The sequence below is a fragment of the Megachile rotundata genome, chromosome 6 (assembly GCF_050947335.1).
Source record: "Megachile rotundata isolate GNS110a chromosome 6, iyMegRotu1, whole genome shotgun sequence".
NCBI lineage: Eukaryota > Metazoa > Arthropoda > Insecta > Hymenoptera > Megachilidae > Megachile > Megachile rotundata.
The window spans coordinates 4993695-5018635 of NC_134988.1; the positions used below are offsets into that span (position 1 = coordinate 4993695).

A 24941-nucleotide genomic window follows, 5' to 3' on the forward strand; every position below is an offset into this window, starting at 1 on the left:
TTCTGCAAACACAGTAATAAAGTTTTATTATTCGATGGTGGACACTGTGGTACAGATTCGTTAAAGTATAAAATCTGCGAGAATTCGTTAAATACGTCCGCGCTATTCGAGAAAAATAATGAATCTTCTTCACTCTTAATCTATTAGTACATTCGCGAAGTTCTAGAAAATACGAGTAGATAAAATTCGTTGTTACTAACACAGATGTCGAAATTTTCAATTTTCTAGACATCCTATATGTTTCAATCTACCGCTAAATCGTCGGTGTTTCCTTTCTCTCAAAAGTGTAATATTCATCTATAAATTACTTGATTCTCTTTCTACGTTTCTATGTACAGAGTGTTTAAGAAAGATGTACAGGGTGGGAGAAAAGTATCAAAACCACCACAGAGTAATTCTACATCTTTGAATTGGTACAAAGTTGTTTAAACGCGTTGTTACAGATTTGACCTTGACCTTGAATTTCAAGGTCATTTCATTCTTTCGACGTATCGTATTCTACTTGTCTCCAGAATAAAATATCTATTAGAAACTATGGGTTGAAACTCGATCGTTTTCTTGAAAAATGATATTAACCAGTTAACTGTGGCGATCTTTTTGCAAAGCGCGCACCAATGTGTGTCGCGATAATCAAGCGATGACGAGTTAGCTCTCAAGAATTTATGAATCCATCTCAAATCATTTACACTTTTTATTTGTTTATTTTATTTCGTGTTGACCTCTAAACATTTTAAACATATTACAATTTACGAATTTAATTTAGTTTTCACCAAAATTACAATTTAAATATCAAATTGCAACAAAATTTTACGCATGACGGATATAGTCGTCATGACACAAAATTCTGCCACATCTCCATGACGGGTATAGTCGTCACACACACTTAACTGGTTAAAGATCCAGATGAAGATATATCCAGTTAAGATACTGATTTTATTTATGGTACAATGTTAACAGTGGTTTCTTGTTGTACGAAGAGTACTTCATATCAAGTCTCTTACTTATTTCTTCAGATAGAATCATTGTGTCAAAATTATCCCACCCAAATAACTAATAAAACTCTATCATCATTTTTCAGAAGAATAGTTAAATTTGAACCTATAGTTCCTTTACAATTTTTTATCCTTGCAATAAGTGGAATATAATGCATCAACAAAAAAATTTGACCTTGAATTTAAACGTCAAGGTCAGTGGCGCAACAGCTTTTTTAACGAACCTCTACAAAACCGAAAGCGAAGAGCCACCCTGTGGCAATCATAAAAACTTTCCTCGAACTCTGTACACTGTGAGGAGTCCTTTACGAATTCATAAATGTATGTTTCATTTTGAAAGTTGTGTGTTATTTTAGGTTTCATTTTGAAAATGTGTCCAATTCCCGAAAGGTGCCACTTAATCGTAAAATCGATAAACAATAGACAATACAATATTTTATAGAGAATAATTTATATAGACTCTTTCTTATCGCTAACACTCGTCGTTAGGTACGTATAATTTAGGTCTTAAAAATCTCGAAAATGTTAAGTTTCCATTCGATTACGTTTAATCTATGATCTATGGATCTAGTCTTGTGTTTGGCGCTTTTATAAATCCTACTTAAGTCGTAATTGCATTAAGGCACGATATGAATGTTTCTTTGTTAGAGGAGAACCTCGAACTATCTGTTAATTTGATAAACATTGAGACTTGTGCGGGCAAAATATCCGGAACTGATCAGTTGAGGTCTGAATCCAGTAATTTCCACTTATTTTAGGCCTGTGTTAGGGAGATCAGAGATGGAGACATACTATTTGTCAATTATAAGCGGATCTGGAAATAGTCTAGGGAGTTTCTAAGGACACCCTGAGAAAAGAACTAGGACAAGGCTGGGAAACTCTAGACTTGAGAGAGTCTAGAAAGATTTTTAAAAAAATCCTAAGAGTATTTGAGGAAATTTATAGTTGAATACTGAGGGAATATAGGAAAGTCCCTAGAAGAGCGGTGGGAAAACTCCTCCTAAGGCAATCCCTAGGGAAATATGGAGAGATGTGGGAAATATGAAGGAACCTTAGAAAAAATTTAGAGAAATTCCTACTTGTAGCATAAGAGAATCAAATGTTTCTGATCTTAAGAGAAATCTAGGAAAATCCTTGGTAAATCCCTAGGAAAACTGAAGTGGAATCTAAGAAAACTTCTACAACTTAAAATTATCTAGAAATCTTATTAGAAGAATTGAAAAAGTATCGTGGAAAATCCGGAGGAGAACTTAAATGGAATCTAGGAAAATCTCTAGTAAATCCCTAGGAGAACCTAAGTGGTACCTAAGAAAATCTCTATGTAAACTTAATATAAATGTAGGAAAATTTCTAGGAACCCTTTGGAAATCTGTAAACAATTCTTAGGGAAACTTAAGTGGACATCAGGAAAATATATAGTAACCCCCTAAAAGAACTCATGGGGAATCTACAAAAATCCCTAGTAAGTATATGGGAAAACCCCTAGTAAATACTGATATCTCTATAATAACTTAAGACGACCTAGAAAAATTTCTAAGAGAACTTAAATGGAATTGAAAAAAATTTCTAGTAAATTCTTAGAAGAACTTAACTAGAATTTAAACAAATCCCTATGAGAAATGGCATCTAAGAAAACTTGAAATTGATTTAAAATTCCTAGAAAAACTTAAGAGTGACCCTGTATATCTATAAGAAATCCCTAGGTAAACTTGAGTGGAATCTAGAAAAATCCTTCAGAGATGGATTTATAAAAGTCCCTAGAAACTTCCTAGAAGAGCCTAAGCAGGGTTAATTCCTTTCCCCATATTTCCAGATAATTGATCTAAGTTTCAGGAGACTGTAAAAGACTATTAATAAAATTTTAGAAGTGGTACTTTCGAACCGAAGATTTCACACGCACTAGTCTGAATGTTTCAATTGGACGGTACAGAGGTTATGTTACATGTGTAAATTTTGTTGAGAGCCTTCGACCTCGACGTACATCTTCGATATAGCATCCTTCGTGTTCAACATGTAATTCTGCACCGCTGGCGCAACTTTGTTGTTATTTGATATGATCCCATTCGTCAGATGCGATACGCCATTTTGTAGAACATGCGCGGTTCCATTTCCTATATAATTATGCACGCGGGCTATGTTGTTCTTCTGAGCCTGATTCACGTTATTTCTCAATCCATTAGCGATCGGCCCTGTAAAATAAATGAATAACGTAAGCACCATTGTTTGCTTTGATTTCTGTTTTTATAGTTGTTCTAGTAGACGATATAGTAATTTTGTTAGAGGAAAGTAGAAATAAGCAGTACCATTTTTTGGAAGAATGTTTCAACGTTTAGTCAGCATTACAATTAGCTTTTGAAATGTTCGATAACGGCGTTTCATTTTCCGTTCTATGAGCACTTATGAGTGCAATTCGAATTAAAAAAGAAAAAAAAGTAAAATAAGTATAGTGGTAATATGGAAGGACTATAGTAAATACTAACAAGTATATTTGAGTATTATTCGTTTGTTTTTGATACTGGTCTACTGAATAGTAGACATTTACTAATGAATAGCATTCTCTGGTAAGTATTTAGTAGTAAGGAGCTGTCTACTAGAGTAGTAATATTTAGCAGATTAATAATGAAAAATATCTACTCTTTTAAGTAACATCCGTGAATAATTAACATTAGTGAGCAGTATCAAATATTGAGTAGTATTCATTACTACGTAAGATTAGTAAGTAACAATCAATTCATTAAGTAGAAGTTTATATTATTGAATAGCATATACTTCTGAGTAATATCTACTACTGAGTAACGTTATGATTAACATTATTGAACAGTATTAAATATTGATTAATATGCATTACTACGTAACATTAGTAAGTAACAATCAATTCATTAAGCAGAAGTTTATACTACTGAGTAGCATATACTCCTGAGTAATATCTACTACTGAGTAACGTTATGATAAAAATTAGTAAACAGTATCAAATATTGAGTAGTATTCATTACTTCTTAACATTAGTAAGTAAGAAACAATTTATTAATCAGAAGTTTATACTACTGAGTAGCATATACTTCTGAGTAATATCTACTATTGAGTAACGCTTATGAATAGTATCCTCTAATAAAAAATATCTAATATAAATACTAGTAAGTAGCCCCAACCAGCAAGTATTATATATTATATTAATTAATAGTTTATACTAGTAACTAGTAACCACTGATGAGTAATATCTACTCACAAATAATATCTACCAATGGCTAGTATTTATTAGTAAACAGTATTCCCTAGTAGATAACATCTACTACTCATTACCGAATAGTTTTCAGTATAGAATAGTATTTAGTATGAAACAGTATTCATTAATGAATAGTATTTATTAACTATCATTTACTATTCACAAGTTTACTACTAAATAATATTAAACAAAAAAGTTAGTATTTACTAATAAATAGTATCTAACAAGTAGATACTATAGTCTCTGCTACTAACTGCTGCTACTACCCCAAATGATGTAAAAGTATATAAATACTTACCCTGTACATTAATTCCATTCATATTCTCACTGATCACTTTCTCTATAGCCGATTTATTATCGATTACGTGCTTAGGAATACCATTTAGTACAATTCTTTGGTCACTATTATTATAAATAACTTCATTATCTTCTTTATTTCGTCGTGCTTGAGTCATTAATTGATAAAGAGCAGCTGCGAATTCCTGTTGTACGCTTGGTACGTCCGTGTCACCGTCAATCTACATTTCAAACCATATCCGGTCATTTCATTTTTTAATAATTTCGTTAGCATTTTGGAGATTAATATTATAACACATATTTTGTATCACTGTCAATTTTGAGTGAATTTAAAATTTATTTTTATTGTAATCTAATTGTTTTCTTCTTTGAGAGTGAGCAAAAATCAATTTTTACTTTTAAAATAAGGGCAAATGAGAATTTTTTTACTGTAGGGGTGGGGCGAATTTCCCACCCTTTTTCCTGTGACCACGCCCAAATTGTACTACTATAATACTATAATAGTAAAATATTTTTCTTTATGCTAATATGCTAGTATGCTAGTATGCTAGTATGCTAGTATGCTAGTATGCTAATATGCTAGTAAGATAATATGCTAATATGTTAACATACCGATATATTAATATACTAATATGTCAATATGCTAACATGCCAATATACCAATATACGAATATACGAATATACGAATATACGAATATACGAATATACGAATATACCAATATACGAATATACCAATATACGAATATACCAATATACGAATATACTAATACAGTATATTCATATTATTAGAAAATTATTATTAAATTATTATTATTAAATTAAATTATAAGTTACTATCACCTTTCATTTTTAGTCTATTTAACAATTTAACCTGTTCAACAATTTGTTCTAACTATACTCACAATAGTAAGTCGATTTTCATTATCCAGTGACTTCAGCATAGGCAACGAAACCTTTCGGAAAAGTTCCAATCTTTTCTTAAATGCAGACACACTGTCATCTAATCTTCCTCTTCCAAGTTGCAATTTCGAACAATCTAATAATACTAAGGGCGGTTGTTGTCCAAACTAATAAAACCAAAATATCGAGTTAACAAACCACTTACAATAGTTACAATTCAATAATTATATATAAATATATATTATCTTATTACTGCTTATTCCAGAAACTTTATTTTCATAATTTAATAAAATACCGAAATGTTACCTTGTTTTCGAATTCTTGAACTTGACTCAAGTCTCTCGGATAGCCATCGATTATTATGCCATCCGCGTCGTTGTTCATCATAATTTGTTGCTCAACCACTTGCATTACTATATCCTGCGGAACCATTTCACCGGAAACAATAGCATCGTTGATGGTGATGTTCGATGGCGCCATTGTTCTCAGCATACCGCCTATATTTATATGGACCCAACCGGGCATGTTTCGTATCGCCTGTGTACACAGGTTTTCTTTGTTGCTTCCTGGACCACCTGAAAAGATATCATTTAAATTAATAAATATATCAATAAAAATTTGAACAATTGTTCGTAGATTTAGTATAATACTATTTATTAGTAATTTATTAGTAATATAGTAATTTTATGTTATTTTTTATTAGTTCCTACTTCAAACTATTACATTTACTGTATTTACAATATGTGCTATAGTCGTTATATTTGCTTTATTTGTTATAGTTGTTATATTTGCTGTACTTGTTATATTTGCTATATTTACTATATTTACTATATTTATTATATTTCTTACATCTACTATATTTACTTTATTTACTGTATTTGCTATAGTTGTTATATTTGCTATATTTGCTACATTTACTATATTTATTGTATTTACTATATTTACTTATTCTGCTTGTTCTATTAGCTATATTTAATATATTTAATACATGTTCTGTATTCATTATATTATGTTTCAATTACTTCTTTACTTATTATTGCAATTATTTGCTATACATACATTAACTATTATAAACTATTTATTTATTACAAACCATTTATTGCTGCTACTATTTCACCTACTTATGTTTACAATTGCAAATTATGTATTAATGCAGCGATTAACTATATCATTAACTATTAAGTACTATATGCTACATAAAAATTAACTATTGTAATCTGCTTACTATATCAAAATTAACTATTATGAACTATTTGCTACATCAACTTTAACTATTCTGACTCTATTTGCTATATAAACTTTAATTATTGTGAACAATTTGCTATATTAAAGTTAACTGCTGTTTATTTACTATAGCAACTGCATATTATTTTATACTTGCCTATGACCCAGATAAAGGAAGGTATATGTTTCTTGAGTTTGCCCGAAATTTTCGGAGGCTGTACAGTTGTCGTGATAGGCAATTGCGTTATTTTTGGTGATACTTGTTCCTTGTGAAGTGCAATTGTTGGAACAGATTGTTTTCTACTTTCAACGTCCACCTATAAACCACAAGCATTTTTATAAAACAATATTTTATAATCTCGTATCCTAAATTTTATTGTATGAAACATACTTTTGTTTCTACAGACTCGGGAGCATTTTTCTGCTGTAGATTTTGATTTGATAAACCTAAAATTTTGAATACTGCCTCGCGGAAGTCAACGTACACCTCGTTTGGATTTCTTTCACCGTTCACCTGTAATCATTATATTCACAAATATTAACAATATAAGAAATGTTAAAATATATTCAAAAATATTGTAACAATTATTAAAAGGGAATATTATAAAAATTTGTAGTATATGAATACATCGATAGATATTATTATTCATGGAGATTTCAAATGAGACATTGATCAACTATTTAAAAATTAATAACTACTAGTACAAGAATGTTTTTGATATACAGATAATTAAAAATTTTAGTGAATCTAAGTTTTAAAGTTGTAGAACAATTTTTAAAACTCTTATGTAATACAGAAATGGTAGACTATTGAACATACAGGGTGTTTCATAAATGTGAAACCAAAATTTAAAGCAATGCAAAAATTTGTTAAACTCTTCTGAAATAAAAAAATGGTAGACTATTAAATATAAATGAAGGGTGTTTCATAAGTTTAAAACTAAAATTGAAAGCGGTGCAAAAATTTGTTAAACTCTTCTGTAATAAAGAAACGGTAAACTATTAAATGCAAATACTAAGTGTTTTAGAAGTTTGAAACTAAAATTTAAAGCAGTACAAAAATTCATTATACTTTTCTGTAATAAAAAATTGATAGACTATTAAATAAAAATAGAGGAGGTTTCATAAGTTTGAAAGTATGAACTAAATTATTTATAAGTAAAACTATTGTGAAACTATGAAGTGAATTATTTATAAATTTGAACAAAACTATGAACTAAATTACAGTAAAAGTTCTGACTCATTATCAATAATATCTCAGTGAAAGTTAAAGTTATAGAATACTCTATACACCATGAATCTATAGTGTTAAGCTTACACAAAATGGCGTCGAAGAGTTTTAACAACCATTCTCATAATTAAATTACTGTATTACAAATGGATTAAATGATCAAAAAACAAGCGAAATATATACTTACTTCCAACAACATTCCACTTTGATCAAAATACTCGATAACAGGCATAACATTTCTATAAAAATTATGGAGTTCCATTCTTGCGAGTTCAATGACCACTTGCCCGAGCTGTGCGCCAAAATCGATTTGCCTTTCAAGGACTTCCTGTCTCCACGAAATGAGGACTACACCGTTTACTATTTTTATCTGAAAATTACATCAAAAACTGTTTATTCGAATCGTCTTAACTGTCTCTTATATATATTATTATAATTTATACAATAAAACACTTATTCTTCTATATAAAAAATTTATTTTGAAAGACACTTTGAAATATTTCTTGTTTTTGTACAATTTCAATTAAAATTTTATTTGTTTAGTAATAATTTCATACTATAATTATGATAACAAATAATAATATATTATTATAAATAATAAGAGACTATTATTAATAACTACTATTAATACTACTATTAACTTACTATTAATAGTAGACTACTGTTAATAATAATTTTCATCTATTTAATAAGACAATTTGATACTGTATTTATCTAATAAAATAGTAATCTGATTATTTATTTAATATACTCTATTTAATATTCTTTATTTAATATTCTCTATTTTAATATTTTTTAAACTGTTACTTTTGTTTACTTTATAAGATAATAATTTTATACTGTGTTTATTTAATAAACTTATAATTTGATACTATATTTATTTGATAAAATCTGATGCCTTATTTATCTAATAAAATGGTAATGTCATATTTTATTTATTTAACCCTATAAAATGATTGAACATAGCTCTGGTAAGTTTACTTAAAGTACATATAAAGTGAATTAAACCACTATATAATTATTATAATTAAATCACCTACTTTTTCAGCGTATTCGACCACGTCTCGCATATTGCGTGGATAACCACTGACGAGAAAAACTTTGGAAGTTGGAGACATTTTGATTTCGAGCATAAGAACCTCCGCGACTGTTTTACTACTAAGTTGTCCGAAATCTTGCATATCTGTTTAAAAGAAACAAACAATAAAACATATAGAAAAATGCCGTATAATAAAAAGTTTTCTAAAACAAATAACTTCGAAATTTCAATTTAAATAATACTAATATTTACAATAATTATTTTTTTGGTGAAATGAGTGTAAACATGTTTACTTTGAAATTAATTCATTTAACCTACCATTCCCTAATGCATACTGCTGAAGAAGATCCATCATGTTGATATGTGTTATGCCCTTCTTCTCTTGCATTAAATTGTCACAATGTGTCACCTTTCCACTTCCTGGACCGCCTGAAATTAATATTCAAAAATAATGAAATATTTGTAGAATAAAAAATTGGAAATATAATATAATATTTTTAGTATTTGCATTATTTTATTGTGTTAATTTGGAACAATCGTATAATACATTTATATTTTATTGTTTTCCTATTTTACTGTAAAAACCTTTCCTATTTTATATTTTCATGCTTTAAACTATTTTTATCTTATCATGTACATTTATTGTATATTGTAATATATTTATATGTTTATATCTTCATATTTTTATATTTTTATAGTTTCATTTTTTACACTTTTGTTATTTTCCATACTTCCATATTTTATTTTTATCTGCACATCTTCATACTTTGTATTTCTGTTAATTTCATACTTTTTCATATTACACGTTTTTGTTATTTTATATATTTGTATTACATATTTCCGTTGTGCCTTCGTATGCATATGCATATATGTATATATGTATGAATATTAATGTGAATATTAAACGAATATTAAATAAATACATATATACATATATGCATATGCATATGTACATCTTTGCAGTCTTCTTTGATGTTATACGTTTTGATTATTCTCATGTAATAATATCTCCATTTATTGTTTTATAACAATGTATTTTATATAAAAAAAATGTAGATAGCGATAAAGCATGATACAAACCGAGTACAAAAATAACAGGCACTTTTGGAATTTCAAATTTGACAGGACCAACATTTTGTTGTGAAAAGTATCCGTTCGGTGGAGTCGGTAAAAGTCCAGCTTCTCCTCTCCATTTTCCTGCACTTTGAGCATCACTTTCCTCAAATACCTGCGATCCATTCTGCTGATCTATAAATTAAAACAAAAAAAAAAATAACTTAATTCATATGTATCGTATAGAAAAATATGTGATCATCTTTCTTTTGGGGAATCGTTGAACGGACTTTATCGATCGTGCGGTATATGTAATGTCAAGTCCAAGATGTATATATGTAGGTCACAGGTGTGTTTCCGTCATATCGTGACATACTATTAAAACATATTTAACAAGAAAACGTAATCCTCTTCAATTGCTGCATGTATCAAACTGTTTAATTATATACAAAAAAGTTTCTTTCGAAACAACTAAGAGTAGTAGAAACTACTAACTAGTAGGCACTAAGTACAATTACAAGATCTTCAAAACTGCTAGAACTATGATAACGTTCTTTTACCTACTATTAAAGTTATAAGCAGTATCAGAAAGTGTCCAAACGTTTAGATAGCTGTAAGAACTACTAAAGAACTGGAAGACTGTTAGGTAAATGTAAAATATTGATTAAATTAGAAACATCGAAAGTTATTAAAATATAAAAATTCAATTGTTCAAATATTTTAAACTTGAATATAATATTTAAATTCAATATTCAAATTCAAAAATTCGATATAAAAATGAGAAAAAATAGTAAAAATTAACAAACTATTAAAAATTGTGATTAATTTAGAAATATTATTGAACTTGTACAAAATAGTAGAAGTTGAACTATTAAAACTGTTAGAAACTATCACAAAACTATAAAATGCTTATTATTAACTACAAATATTGTTAAAGAATATTAAATCTATCAAAAACTATGTAAGTCTAACTATAAATCTATTAAGGAGTATAAAAAGTAGAAAAAAAGCAAATTAATAATATAATTTAAAAATATCATGAAACTGTAAGAATATACTTACTATGTTAATAGTAATAGTTACATTAAATATTATTGCAGTTATAATAATATTAAAAAATATTTTTATAATTAAATGCTAACTAAAAGCATTACAAAAGTCGTAGATACAATTCATTCTATTAAATATAATTGAAAATTATCACAAACTTATAAAAAAATATTAAGTGACTACTAACTTAATAGTATTGAATAGTATTAAAAAATGTTCAATCAATGGACATCATATTAATCTAGTATTAACTATAGTAATAATATCATATGCTACTTAAATTATAAAAACTAATACTAACGGTCTTCAAAGTTAATACTAATACAAGAAAATATAGAAACTAATACTACAAAAGTATACAAACTAATATTAATACTGAAGACTGTCAAAACTAGTAATAACAAAGCATAAAAACTAGTATTAGTACTAAAAACTATAAAAAATAATACTGATACTAAAAGGCATAAAAACTAGTATTAATACTGAAAACTATAAACATTAATACTAATACTAAAAACTATAAAAACTAATAACTGAAACAATATAAAAACTAGTATTAGTACTAAAAACTATAAAAAATAATACTGATACTAAAAGGCATAAAAACTAGTATTAATACTGAAAACTATAAACATTAATACTAATACTAAAAACTATAAAAACTAATAACTAAAACAATATAAAAGCTAGTATTAGTACTAAAAATTATAAAAAATAATACTAATACTAAAAGCTATAAAAACTAGTATTAATACTAATGTTAAAAACTAAAAAAAATAATTCCAAAAAGATAAAATCACTAATACTAGTATTAAAAACAACAAAAACTGTTAATAACTATTTAATTACGTTAAATAAAATAAAATTACTACATAAAATTATTTAATCACCAATACTCATACTTAAAATCCCTAGTAACATGTTTTGCACAAACATAATATTTCTAAAAATTCTCCCTTAAATATAATTTATAACAAACTAATATTACTATTAGTATTAATGTCAGTACTTATTAATTAGTATACAACGATGCATTTAAACAATAATAAAAATATGTTTAAACTATTTAAAGAATACTAACCAGTGTCCAGGCAGATGCCCATAGTAAATCGTTGGGGAGATGCCAAGATCCTGTGACGGCCATTTACTCACATGCTTCCATTAAACTAAATCACCCCTTCTAACACAACTGTTTCCAAAATAAACTGTCACATGAAATAACGTGTTGCTCGCATTAGAATCTTCTTTCTTCACGGTACTCTTCGATATCGTTTTCTTCAACTATCGACATGTTGTACCACTTTCAACGATTCCCAAGTTAAAGGAACGTCAAAGTCGATCAACCACTATGGAACTTTCTTTAAAGTCAATGAGTCACCACTTATTGTTTGTTGAATTCAATACAAGCGATGTATAGTAACTTGACAAGATCCGCGAAACTGTAGTTATATAGTTGTTTTAATAACCTATGAGCAAATTATTATTATTATTTGAAATTTGTTAAATCATTCTAACGCTAAATCATTCTAGCGCTAACAAAGATACGCTAACATTACTCTCGAGAGTAATGTTATTTTAGTTGCTGCTTTTGTAGATACTAGAATTTGTAGTATAGTTATAATTGTTCACTGAAATAGTTTTTTGGTGATTATAATTTTTATCATTGTTATATTTCAACTCCTTACGATACCGTAATAAACACTACTCAAATTTTGAATTAAAGTTCAATTTGAAATTCAAGTCTAATTACAGTTTGTATAATCAATGATCTCCGAATACAAAAATTAGATTTTTGAACTTTTTATGTTATTCAATTTTCAAAATCTTAACCCTCAATTTTTTAACTTCTAAAATTTGCAAATTTTCAAAATCATAATCCGCACAATCTTGAACTTGAAAATTTAGAAATTTGCAAATTATCTACTTTTAAAATGTTTTATTTTCGAACTCGCGAACTATCAAACTTCTGAATTCGCGAGTTCCTAAATTCTCAAGGTTCCTCCAAATTTTCAAGTTGCAAAAGTTTTAAGGTTCCAAATTTTCGAATTCCCAAGCACCCAAATTCACAAATTCCTAAGGTCCCAAATTTCCGAATTCTAAAGTTCCCAAATTCCCAAGTTTCCAAATACTCAAATTTCAGAATTCCCAAGTTCCAAATTCCCAAATTCCCAAGGTTCCAAATTCTTCGATTACCGAATTTTCGAATTATCAATATACCAAATTCTAAAATTCTCGAATTCTAAAGTTCCCAAATTCTCAAATTTCAGAATTCCCAAGTTTCCAAATTCTCCAATTACCGAATTTTTGAATTGTCAATTTTCTAAATCCCCAAATCCCCAAATTCCCAAATTCCCAAATCTCCAAATCCCCAAATCCCTAAATTCCTAAATTTCTAAATCCCCAAATTCCCAAATTCCCAAATCTTGAAATCCCCAAATTCTCAAATCCACAAATCCCTACATCCCGAAATCCCCAAATTCTCAAGGTACCAAATTCTCCAGTACTCAAATTTCTAAATTTTCAACTTCCAAGTTCACCAAATTGTCATAATACCCAATCCCAAAATTTCCAAGTCCCAAAATTCGAATAAACCTGCTGGACTCCACCCCAGAAGTTCCAGCTACGTCAGTAGTTATCACTATACAATTATAATGAAGTGAAGTTTATTAAAAGTGTAGTAAAAGAAGTTCACTTCAATAATGTTTACTATTCTACATAAATATAATATTGCGACAAAGAACTTATAAAACCAATAGTTTGAAAAATTCACTGTAATACTTGCATCATGAATGAAACAAATATACCAAAACTTGCTCCTATCATAAATACAATAAAATATCAAGCTTATTAATCCAATTAATCCAATTAACTTATTAATCCAATATACTCGAAAACATTGACCAAAGTATATCAAACAATTCCCACTATCATGACAAAACTCTTACTTAACAAATGACTCTAAAAGCTGCCGTCAGCAAAACTATCTTATTAAAATAACTATGTTTTTCCTATCCTATCGCCTGCCATACCCACCAAATACACTAGAAATTAATTTAAAATACACAGTCGGCACTTTCTAGAATGCAGCCTGAAATAATATTTACGAAGCACCGTCGAAGAAGTTGCAATTTATCGATCAAATAATCCGGCGAGAAAAAGAAAATTCACTGGATGAAAAGTTTCACTGTAGCACAGCAGGTCACAAAAATGATTCTCGACTATTTCGGAAAAGAATTGACACGTTGGGACAAGTATACCGAACAGTGGATACTTTTGAATTAGAACATTCGTCAGGTGAAGTTCCCTGGTCGCGGTGTGATAGTACTGTAATGGATTGATAGAAACAACTAGAGGTCGTAACAAGAGTCAATTGTTACCATAGCGATAAACATGCGCAACTAATCCGTTCCTAGACTATGTCGTACAATACTACACGTACGTACGTATGTTTTGCATATATTCGAATTAATAGATAGTTTTCTGCACTGGTTGCAACGTATGCAGGGGTGCGCGTGCGTTGCTTGCAAGTTCAATGTCAAGTTGTTTCACGTGGATGGATGTTGGATAGACAGGGACAGAAATGGGGGATGAAAGTACGAAAATTTATTAAATTTAATTTCATTGGTTTTAACGTCGTACGAGAAGACGTACGTGGAGACAGATATTGGACCGTCGTGTATATGTATGATTTAAGAGTTGTAGGTACGATGGCTTCGAGATGTGATTCGAATTTGAGACTTTAGGTTTTGTGGATTTGGGACTTCAAGATTTTAGGATGGAGGATTTTTGGAACCTCTGATATCTTGAGACCCGATTTTGGGACTTTTGGGTCCTTTTTGGGACCAAGAAACTTTGGGACCTTTTAGACTTTTGGGACCAGGAGACTTTTAAGTTTTCTGGCACTTCTATTTTGAGGTTATTGAGATTTTTGGGACCTAGAAATATTTTGGGACTTTTGAGATTTTTGGGACCTTGAGAAACTTTGGGACTTTTGAGCCCTTGAAACTTTAGAACCTTTAAAATTTTTAAGTCCTTGGATCCTTAGAAAACTTTGAACTTTACATTCTTAGAATTGTTCAACTTTAACAACTTTTCAACCTTGAAACTTTTAAACCTTCTAGAAATCTTAAATTTGCAAACCCTCCCAAACCAAAACCCTTTACCCTTTGTACCTAAGAACCCTTAATATTAAGGCTTCAAAATATGCATCACGAATGGAAAAGTTTTCGAAAAATGGATCCGTATTCATACAAGTTTAAGAATCCCCAGATTATACGTTGTTTTTTGCAGAGGATTATTTGGGTTACGGTCATATGTCGATACGTTTATAACATGCTTATACAGAAATCAGTACCTCGTTCACAGAAGGAGATTACCTTGGGTATATGAATAATCTACAACTGGTTCGTAACCCTCCTTCTTGGATTAAACCAATAAAGGCATTGTGAATACATAAGCTTGGAAATATCGACACTGTCGACAACGTTTCAATCATTAACCATATCCATCACACAACTGCTTTACTCTCATATGAATATGGATAATTCTTACAAGGTAAACTGTTTATACGTTCAAATCCTAATTTTTATAAGTCGCACCTTCGTAACACGTACGTTTTCGTTATTTATTATACAATTTTATAGTAATAGAATTATAGTAAACGTTATAACCATTACTTTTATAGTTATAACTTTATAACTGTAATTATTAGTTATAACTAATAATTTTATAGTTATTGCAACAGTTGAAAGTGACAAACATATTATTTATTATATTTAGAGTAAAATAATGAAATAAACATTACTGATTGTCATTGATAAATTGTCATTTTATTACAAATAATATTTCATATTTATTCTTCATCATTCTAGACTCTAGAGGTGTCCAAGGAAAGTCCCTCATCCCTCTATCGTGTACCTCAAGAAATACACTTAGAAAGTAGGGGAATCCCAAAACACTATTGATCACGTGCGATCTGTTGTATTTATGTCATAACTTTGCGTATCTTTTAATATTATGTGTCACGTGTATGTAAAACGAGATTTGAAGTTGTTGCAGTAATAAAAATTTATGACACCTATAGTTGGACAATTTAACCTTGTCTTTAATACCATTATATTTTACATGATTTCTAACCTCAAATATGTACACTGTGTATATTAACCTTTGAAGTGTGAAATTATACATTGATGAATTCTGATGTAAACCTTCACAAATGTATGTTACAAAATGAATAATCGTACTTAATCATTCATATTATAATTCTAAGAGGGAGAAAAGGTATGATACACGTGTATATACATGTATAAATTCATATTAACATTGCAAGTTTAAAGGACCACTAAGTTAATATACAATCTTAACACAAAAGTAAGATGAGCGATATCAGTGAAGAGATTTCTGATGCACAAAGTGAGAAAGGTGAAGATTTTACAGTCGATAATTATGATAAAGAAACAGATAGCAATGATTCCTGGTGTGATGTTTCAGAGTCCAATAATGATGAAAATGTGAGATTAAATTGATATAATTTTACTAGTACATAATTTAGAAAGCTATTTTTGTATTTTATATTAACTACTATCAATTATAATTATTTTTATTATCACTCAGACTCCTCAAAATGATGAAATGAAAGTGGATGAACAACCGCAGAATGGATCTGTGCTCGCTGGAGGCCACAGATTTGACAGGACATTGATATGCGTTAAATATCCTGGAAATGTTATTAATCCAGAGAAAGCTGTTGAAACTTTAGGCGGTATCCATAATATTTCAACAGTATGATTTCATTTTTCTCTAACATAAATGTACATACATAGATATTAATTGTACATATTATTAACAGGCAGTGGATACTTCAAATCGACGTCTGGAATTGAGATTTAGGCCAGATGATGTTTATTGTAAACCAACTTGTGGTGACAGACATAATACTAATGGGTTTCTGCTTAGAGTTCGAATTAAAAGAAGATCAAAAGAAACAGATGCATCTCAAGCAAGCGAACCATCCACAAGCAGTGCAAACATAAATAATGAAACTGATAACAAAACAAATGATAAAACTAATAAGCACTTTTCAAAAATGCCTGATATGTCTCAAAGCTGTGATATTCGTAACACAAACAAAGATAAAGATGAACAACTTGTATCTGAATTGGTTAATCAAGTACAAAGTTGCAGCGTTAAAAGTTCAGATGACATATGTTCTTCTCATAATTTATTCTCTGAAATTGAGTCTAAAGAATCACCAAATGTATCCATAGACACAGGCGATACAACTTCACCAAAACCAAAAAACATTATGCCTACATTTGATCGTAATAAATATCAAGACCTATCTGATGATAAAGACTATCAACTGCCAGAATTAACAGTTTTAGGAAAAGTTAATACAGAATTTAGATTTACGAGTATGTGTTATTCGAAATTATTTATTCTTTTTTAATAGTTTTTCGTGACATTTCCATGTTCTTTTAGATCTTTGTGATTTTCAATATTTACCAATGGCTCCATGCAAAGATGACCCTAAAACATTAAAGTGCATATATGACCAAATTTATCCACACAATATACTACATTATTCTTGGTTAAAGAATGATGTACCTTACTTCTTACCACCAGCTGCGTTCAGCAGAATGGACACTGTACAACAATATACGCCAAAAACTGAAGTAAATTCATACCCAGAAAACGTAATAGGCAAAAGTAGAAAACGGAAAGCGGGTTTTTCAAATTTTATATATTTTTCTACACCTGAAGTTCCTACAAAACCACCAGCAGGGATAGAAACTGCTATGAAAGTGAAATTTGTTCGAAACGCTGACTTTGAACAGATGCGTCAAATATTTGAAGAGCGACCGATCTGGTCCAAAAATGCGTTGATGTATATAACAAAATTTTCTAGCGATCGATTAAAAATTTTATTACCGTCTGTAGCATATTACTTTATGACTGGCCCATGGAAAATTATGTGGGTGAGATTGGGATATGATCCAAGAAAAGACAGTTCCGCAAGGAAATACCAAACCTTGGATTATAGATTGAAAGCAATGCGTGAGTTTTTTATTTAAATAATAAGATAATCATCATATATAAAATGTTTTTATTATATAGATGGTCTGGGATCCACTGTCAAATGTAAAAGGAATTATGCAAATTATACATTACCATATAAATCAACGCCAGCTGCAAAACAAAAAACAATTATATCAAATGCCGGTTTCAGCCAAGAGCAGATGTATAAAAAAGAACAAGATTTAAATGAGAATGCGTATATTTATAGAAATGGAACAATACCACCTTCCAGACAAATGTTTTATCAGGTATATTATTCTCTTCATAAAAATTAATTAGAGTTATTAATTTTATACTTTAAATGTATAATTGTTATTAGTACTGCGATGTCCTGGTAGATGAAATACAAGAGATGTTGGCGAAATTACCAGATCCTGCACCTGGCATAAGATGCCACGAGAAAAGAGGCTGGTTACCAAGTGGTTTCGATGCACAATGCAGAGAGATTATTAATAAACAAGTTCGAGCTGTTCTAAGAAAGCAAATGAATATACCCGAAGACCGTACGTATAATAATTAATAAATTAATATATAATTATTAATTATAATTGCAATAAAAACTAATTTGCTTTGTTTGTTTATTTTGCAGATCCCACGTCTATGCCTAGAAAGCGTGGAATAAAACGTGGGATTAAACCAAAGCGTAGTATGCTTGACAGCAAAGCGAGGAAAAGAAAAAAAGAATCACCTTCCACTAGTACTGTTACAGAAGAAATGTTGTGAGTTAAATCTTACTACTTTTTATGTATGGCTTGACAAATAAATAAGACATTCCTAAAGTTAAAGTTTATTAAAAAATGTACAGAATCTATTTTCCAAACGTCTACTAATAAATATGATTACATCGTTGATTACTGGATTTAACTGCGAATTAAACACGACGTTGAAAATATTGTTATGTTCTTTTTGTGAGGAATGAGTGCAGGTAGAGCGCAGCCGACGAGACACGTTCCAATAATACTGATTAATCGATAGTTTTGTTACAAATATCTCATAACATACAAATTTTTTATCGACTTAATTATTTTGACTAAACATTATAAAAACATCATTTTATTCTCGTATCTGCACTTAATAGGAACAAATTTAGATCAGCTTATTTTTGCTTGTTTGACTCGCGTCTCGTCTAAACTGCAACAGAAATAGATAGGACAAGTGCCGATGACGCAGAGATTTATCTATGATGTCTTCACAGACGTAAGCCAGGATTGGTATTGGCCACGTAGCTCAAAAGTTCTTCAGAATCTTCGCAGACGAAAGGTTTCTGATGGTAGCAGGCTACGTCGTGCCAGCTAATTCCATCCTTGTACACGTTGTTCAAAACAGACATGCAGGACTCGTTGGTGCCGTTTATGTCGAATTCAGCATTGTCCGGTTGTCTGACTTTCTTGTGTCCGGTTTGAGACCATGGATTGAAGCTCCAACCTTCGGGTACCTGGTGGGTTGGCGCCATCTTCTTCCTGTTTGCGGACCAGAACCAGCCGTAAATGGCTTTGGGTTCGAGGTCACGGCGATTCTCACAGCCTTTGAAGTCACAGAGACGTCCGGATGTCCAAATGTAGGGAACATCATCTACGCAAAGAATTATTTATTAAATCGGGACGAATTTTATTCTTTAATTTGTTAATTCATAGCTTACAATAGTAAAAAATTTCAAATTATATTGTTTTGTTTAAGTCTTGAATAGTGACCGAGCATTCTTGCTATCTTATATTTTAATATTTTACTATTCCATCATACTACTATACTGCTGCTTTGCTATATAACCATTCCATCTTTTCAGTCTAATATTATAATATATATCAAAGCGCAAATAATAATACTACTGTTATTTCACTATTCCATTACTTTATAGCACACCATGCCATAGTAAACTTAGTGGGATAGTAATATAGTAGTCAAGCAGTACAATTAGTGAAATAGTAGTATAACTGTATAATAAGACCTAACACTGAGAACTTTCAATGAATTCTTTAGGGGTTCAAGTAGAATTCTATGCTATAAGACCATAACAGATAACAGAAGACGAACAGTACTGAAAAATAAATTACTGTGACCCAACAATTAATGCTGACTATTAAATGGACCACCTAATTGAAATTTAATTGAGAATAATGTGTTATAGTTTTCTATGTTATACTAATAATTTTAATTACTTTGTTGAATAAGTCTGTAGATTAAGTTGTTCTCATCTTGGGTCTCCATTGATATAAGATCCATGCAATATTCTCTGCAGATGTTCCTTGCGTCTAACCAATCCACCCTCTGATTAGCATGAGCTGGAACATGTCCACTGTAGAAATAGTTGTGACCTCTATAGTTGAATTCCTTTGGTCCTGCAAAACATATAGACAACGATTAAGATTCTGTACATAGGTATTTTGCAATTAACATCGTGAACGGTTTGCTTATTTTTGTGAAAGTAGGAAGAAACCAGTCAAAATTTAGTTGTCTACGTTGTATGCATAATTGAAGCGAAACTAGTCTCAGGATGAGATTATCGACTGCTTAAATGTCAACGGTCTAAGTGTTTTTCCCGGTATTATTATTTATGCAGGGACGCCGTTCTCATCGACGGTTTACAACGTGTATCTCATTGTGAGAACCTAACGTTCTTATTGCGAAACAACTACTCATATTGAACGATGTTACAACTCGTTTCTGTTGCTTCTGTTTTGAATATGTAGATTTTTTGAACACGTCATTATTAGGCCATGACCGGTTGACTATATTTCAATTAGCAAAGTAGGACTAACAGTTTATTTTTCTTCATCATTACCAATTGAAATAGGAAAATATGCATAAACATATATGTATGTACATACATGGCAATAAACCATGGACACATTGAACTATGCATATTTAGGTTAGGATGTTAACACAGGTTTGGTTAGGTTAGGGAGTTCCCTTATATTTTTCATGAGGTTCATATACATTAAACAATATTTTATAAAATTTACATCTGGAATAATTATACGTATTAAGTTTACTTAATTTATATAAGTATGAAGGTTTTCATATAAGTATCTCATCTGCTTATTGGTGATATAGGGGGTTCCCACATTTAGGGATCTCTCATGTGAATTTTCCAAAACAATCATAATTAGAAAATTTGATATTTCAATTATTAAATACTTAATCATTATTTAACTTATTACATTTTGTTGTTGTTACTGTTCAGTGCTAATACAGGGGATTCCCACGCTTTAGGGATTCTTAAATAACTTTTCCAAGAGAATCATATAATTTAAAAAATATATTACAAAACTTAAAGCCCAGACTACAATACTTAATTTATTTCATTTTTATGAAATAGACATTTCTAAATGCAAAATCCGGGGTGCATGTTCCACTTTCCCATAGTTAGCTACAAAATTGTTTTTATATAAATATTCATAGCGTAATCATCATGAAATATGGAATAAAATTAACGATAAGAATAACGAAACTCTGTATTGAAATCGACGATCTCTTGTAGTAACACGATGAAGAAGAAGAAGAAGAAGCATCATGAGTCAGAAATTACGACATAGGACAAACAACTCGTGATTCTGGTTGCTAGAATAAGTTTAACGAAGTGTCTGCGGGGAAGGGAGAGAATTATTGCAGCGATACCAGCGTTGCTGAATAACCGTAGCCTTGAACATCTGACATTTAGCATCTCTTCGGATTAAAAAGTATCTTCGTTTGTTTCGATCTTCATGCTATCATTGATTTTCATTATTGTTTTCATAAAGACCTACAAAATGCGAAACATCACTACATATGTGTAATCATAAAGTGGGGCAAAATGAGAGGAGTCCCTCTCAAACGCCCTCTCTTATGAGAAAATAAAATACAATACAATCATAAAGTATTATTCGATTTAAATTTCAAATCTAACCTAGTTTCGAAGATAAAATAACTTGTCATGTTAGGTTAATCTAGGTTAGTTTCCCTCGATGTTAACACTGTGATTGTCAGATGTAAGACCTGGGTTCATGTCCCCTGTGGTCAGAATGACGTCAAGAAATATAAAAAGTGGCAAAACCGACCACTTTCTTTCAATAACTTTCTTTTTCATTCGAGATATCTGAAAGTTGTCACCTGCCCCTACCGCTGTCCATTGAGGTGTGGTATAATTCCCCTAGGGTGTTTTTGAACCTTTTTCATGACCTATTTTTTATTTATCGAAATTTAATTTCTTCCAGTAACAAAATGATCAAGTACAACTTTTCGCGCCAGTTGACACGTGCCTCGTTAACTGACCCTGAAGATGGCTCCTATAAAAAACCGATGAATTTACATAGTTGAACGTGTATTACTAAAATGATATGTAGGTAACGAAACTAACACGCAATGTAAAACAGCTAAGATCTCATTAATAATTAATTAATATTGATTTGTACGCATATGCAATATATAACATTTCTATGAAATTCTGTATTAATTATTAAACAAAATTTTGCAATATTTTCTATTAATTTAATAATTATTCAATATGTTAGATGTTATATTATCTATTAATTTTTATATTATCTATTAATGATAATATTCTATATTATCTATTAAATTAACTACTTATTTATTCTTAATAAATATTTAGAAATTCTTTGAACATTAATGTTAAAATTAACCACTGCTATACTGTATTACTGTATTTTAGAAATTGTTGAGGAGAAAATATAGGGAGAGTCCCAGGGGAATCGTGGGCTTAGAGACCGTATTATCTTCGAAAGAAATAATAGACTGCATTTAATCATTGTAGGGTTTACGCATACCATCGGAACGATCATCCTCAGAAGTTCCTTGACACAATGGCGAAGTATGCGACTGCCTAAAGGCGCATAAATGTTTAATGGACGATGATATAACGATCGTAAATTACGAGTATATGTATAAGCGAAGGAGAGAGCCTGCCTGTTCTTGCAATTATGTACAAACGTTCGAACGCATAGCCGGATGAAAACAGAGAAAACTTCTAATTGCTGGAAGATGATATAATCGCGGAGAACGATGCTTTGTTCTCAGACGTTTTCTAAACCCGTTAGGTTAACATCAATGAACTTCCCGACTACAGTTATTCCAGCAATACGTATACTCGAGTGCGACGTACGTTTGGGTGAGGACAGGATTTTGGGAGTGGTTATTTGTAATTTGAACATTTTTGGGCTTCAAATTTGAGAATTTTTTATTTTTCGAATTTTCACAGTCGTGAATTTTCAATTTTCCGAATTTCCAAAGTTGTGAATTTTCAATTTTTCGGATTTCCAAAATTGTGAATTTGCAATTTTATGAATTTCCAAAGTTGCGAATTTTCAATTTTCCGAATTTCCAAAATTGTAAATTTTTAATTTTCAGAATTCTCAATTTTCCGAATTTCCAAAATTGTAAATTTTTAATTTTCAGAATTCTCAATTTTCCAAATTTCTAAATTTTAGAATTCTCAAGTTTCCAAATTTCTGAGTTTCAAATTTCTAGATTTTTGAATTTCTGAAGTTTTCAAATTTATAAACTTTTGAATTCCTAAATTTTCCAAATTTATAAATTTCGAAATTCCTAAATTTTCCATACTCCTAAACTTCTGAAATTCTATACTTCCCAAATTTGTATATTTCAGAATTTGTAAATTTCCAAAATTTCTGATTTTCTTGATTCCAAAATCTCCAAATTTGCATATTCCAAAATTGTCAATTTTCGAAATTTCACCGTTGGACTAATGTTTCAAATACCAGTCAGTAAAAGTTTATATTCAGTTCAGGTACGAACATTTATGCCGCCAATATAATGTACACATTCATCCTCTCGCTATATTGCCATCTACCAGACAATCGCAATGAATAGCTTATAGTTATACAACTAAATTCACAAACTAGTTTCCTCATTTCATCTCCGATATTATGTGCCACTGATTTGATCTCTCATACGTGATACACCTCGATTTGATCTCACATGTGGCAATATAACACGTGATTATACACCATGTGACGAAATAACAAATGATGGCACAACACGTGACGATATAAAGTTGGATTATTCAACGCGTGACGACTTAAAATTTGATTATACAACAGGTTGCGATATAATGCAGGAGGTATAAGATTTATTTATATAAATAAAGGGAAGTGATTCAAGTGACACCCATAAACTGACATTTGCTGAATTCGCAAGTACTTCGACAACGAAGAAGTATCAATGGAATGGAAAGCTTTCGCTTTCACGTGTCACAACCTGCACGTGTTCCGCAGTCGGGAGTAACGTCACCCAAAGGTTTTAAGAAAGCGACAAACACTTAATTTATGCATACGAGACGGTTAATATTTGCCAATAAGAAAGAGGAAAAGAAAGTGCACTGTTGATTCAGTCTCGCTCCATTTTTAAGAACTTTGGCACACATGAAATCATCGATGCAACGGTACTTGCAAATATGTCTGCAAAAACATACAGGCTGATTCACATTTGGGTCTGAATCACTTGTAAAGTGTTTGTCATATAAGAAACAAAAGTGGGACAAAAATGGTCTCTCAAAAATATTGAGGGATGTATACAATAAATTAATTAGTTTATTTTACTTTTTTAATGAAATATTACCTTTTTTAATTGTGGTGGATCAAATTTAATGATGCAGTTGGAAAGAGTATTGAATGAGTAAAAAGTTAGTAGAATGTATGAGTTAGAAAATTAATAATTACCGAGATATTTTTCTTTAACATATTCAGCTTTAAAATATATTAATTTCAACTTAAAATAAAAAATTGAAATTGAAAGATAAGAACCTAATAACATTGAATATGACGGAAAGCAAAATGGCGGACTCGCTGTTAGGAAATAAAATAGCAGACGCTATACCAGAAAACAAAATGGCGAACGCTATAC

At 30.2% G+C, this 24941-nt stretch overlaps 3 protein-coding genes across 12 annotated transcripts in view; 1 reads left to right on the forward strand and 2 right to left on the reverse strand.

Annotated features, from left to right (window-relative positions):
• On the reverse strand, positions 1-15499 carry LOC100880136 (adenylate kinase isoenzyme 5). 5 transcript variants are annotated; one of them, XM_076532538.1, is made up of 13 exons: positions 14043-14177; positions 12091-12475; positions 9987-10154; positions 9225-9335; positions 8908-9050; positions 8055-8237; positions 7028-7150; positions 6794-6953; positions 5719-5987; positions 5415-5579; positions 4514-4733; positions 3296-3388; positions 3055-3181 (listed from the first exon to the last, which is right to left on the reverse strand). In XM_076532538.1, the coding sequence occupies exons 2-12, from the start codon at positions 12110-12112 to the stop codon at positions 3315-3317; spliced, it is 1638 nt and encodes a 545-aa protein (XP_076388653.1). In that variant the 5' UTR covers positions 12113-12475; positions 14043-14177; the 3' UTR covers positions 3055-3181; positions 3296-3314. The 5 variants fall into 5 exon arrangements, with proteins under 5 accessions (XP_076388652.1, XP_076388651.1, XP_076388650.1 ...); XM_076532537.1 differs by lacking the exons at positions 3296-3388; positions 14043-14177 and adding an exon at positions 15364-15499 and having other exon boundaries at positions 1-3181; XM_076532536.1 differs by lacking the exons at positions 3296-3388; positions 14043-14177 and adding an exon at positions 14281-14333 and having other exon boundaries at positions 1-3181.
• The window catches only part of l(2)37Cd (general transcription factor IIIC subunit l(2)37Cd), a 13080-nt gene continuing 3560 nt past the window's right edge, over positions 15422-24941 (forward strand). Inside the window, exons 1-9 of one of the 3 annotated variants that reach the window (XM_012298377.2) lie at positions 15422-15563; positions 15881-16519; positions 16623-16790; positions 16858-17422; positions 17490-18065; positions 18126-18334; positions 18406-18589; positions 18676-18805; positions 22277-22490. In XM_012298377.2, coding sequence (XP_012153767.2) covers positions 16385-16519; positions 16623-16790; positions 16858-17422; positions 17490-18065; positions 18126-18334; positions 18406-18589; positions 18676-18805; positions 22277-22379 — 2070 coding nt within the window. In that variant the 5' untranslated portion in view covers positions 15422-15563; positions 15881-16384 and the 3' untranslated portion in view covers positions 22380-22490. Of the gene's footprint in view, positions 15564-15880; positions 16520-16622; positions 16791-16857; positions 17423-17489; positions 18066-18125; positions 18335-18405; positions 18590-18675; positions 18806-21564; positions 21940-22276; positions 22491-24941 lie in introns of those variants that run through there. The other 2 variants (XM_003700247.3, XM_076532531.1) reach the window with 2 other exon arrangements.
• slf (C-type lectin domain-containing protein slf) overlaps positions 18862-24941 on the reverse strand; it is a 13912-nt gene continuing 7832 nt past the window's right edge. The window contains exons 1-3 of one of the 4 annotated variants that reach the window (XM_012298376.2): positions 22183-22207; positions 20243-20422; positions 18862-19658 (exon numbers count right to left, since the gene is read on the reverse strand). In XM_012298376.2, the coding sequence (XP_012153766.1) occupies positions 19276-19658; positions 20243-20422; positions 22183-22192 (573 nt within the window). In that variant the 5' untranslated portion in view covers positions 22193-22207 and the 3' untranslated portion in view covers positions 18862-19275. Of the gene's footprint in view, positions 19659-20242; positions 20423-20865; positions 20942-21701; positions 21824-22182; positions 22208-24941 lie in introns of those variants that run through there. The other 3 variants (XM_012298375.2, XM_012298374.2, XM_012298369.2) reach the window with 3 other exon arrangements.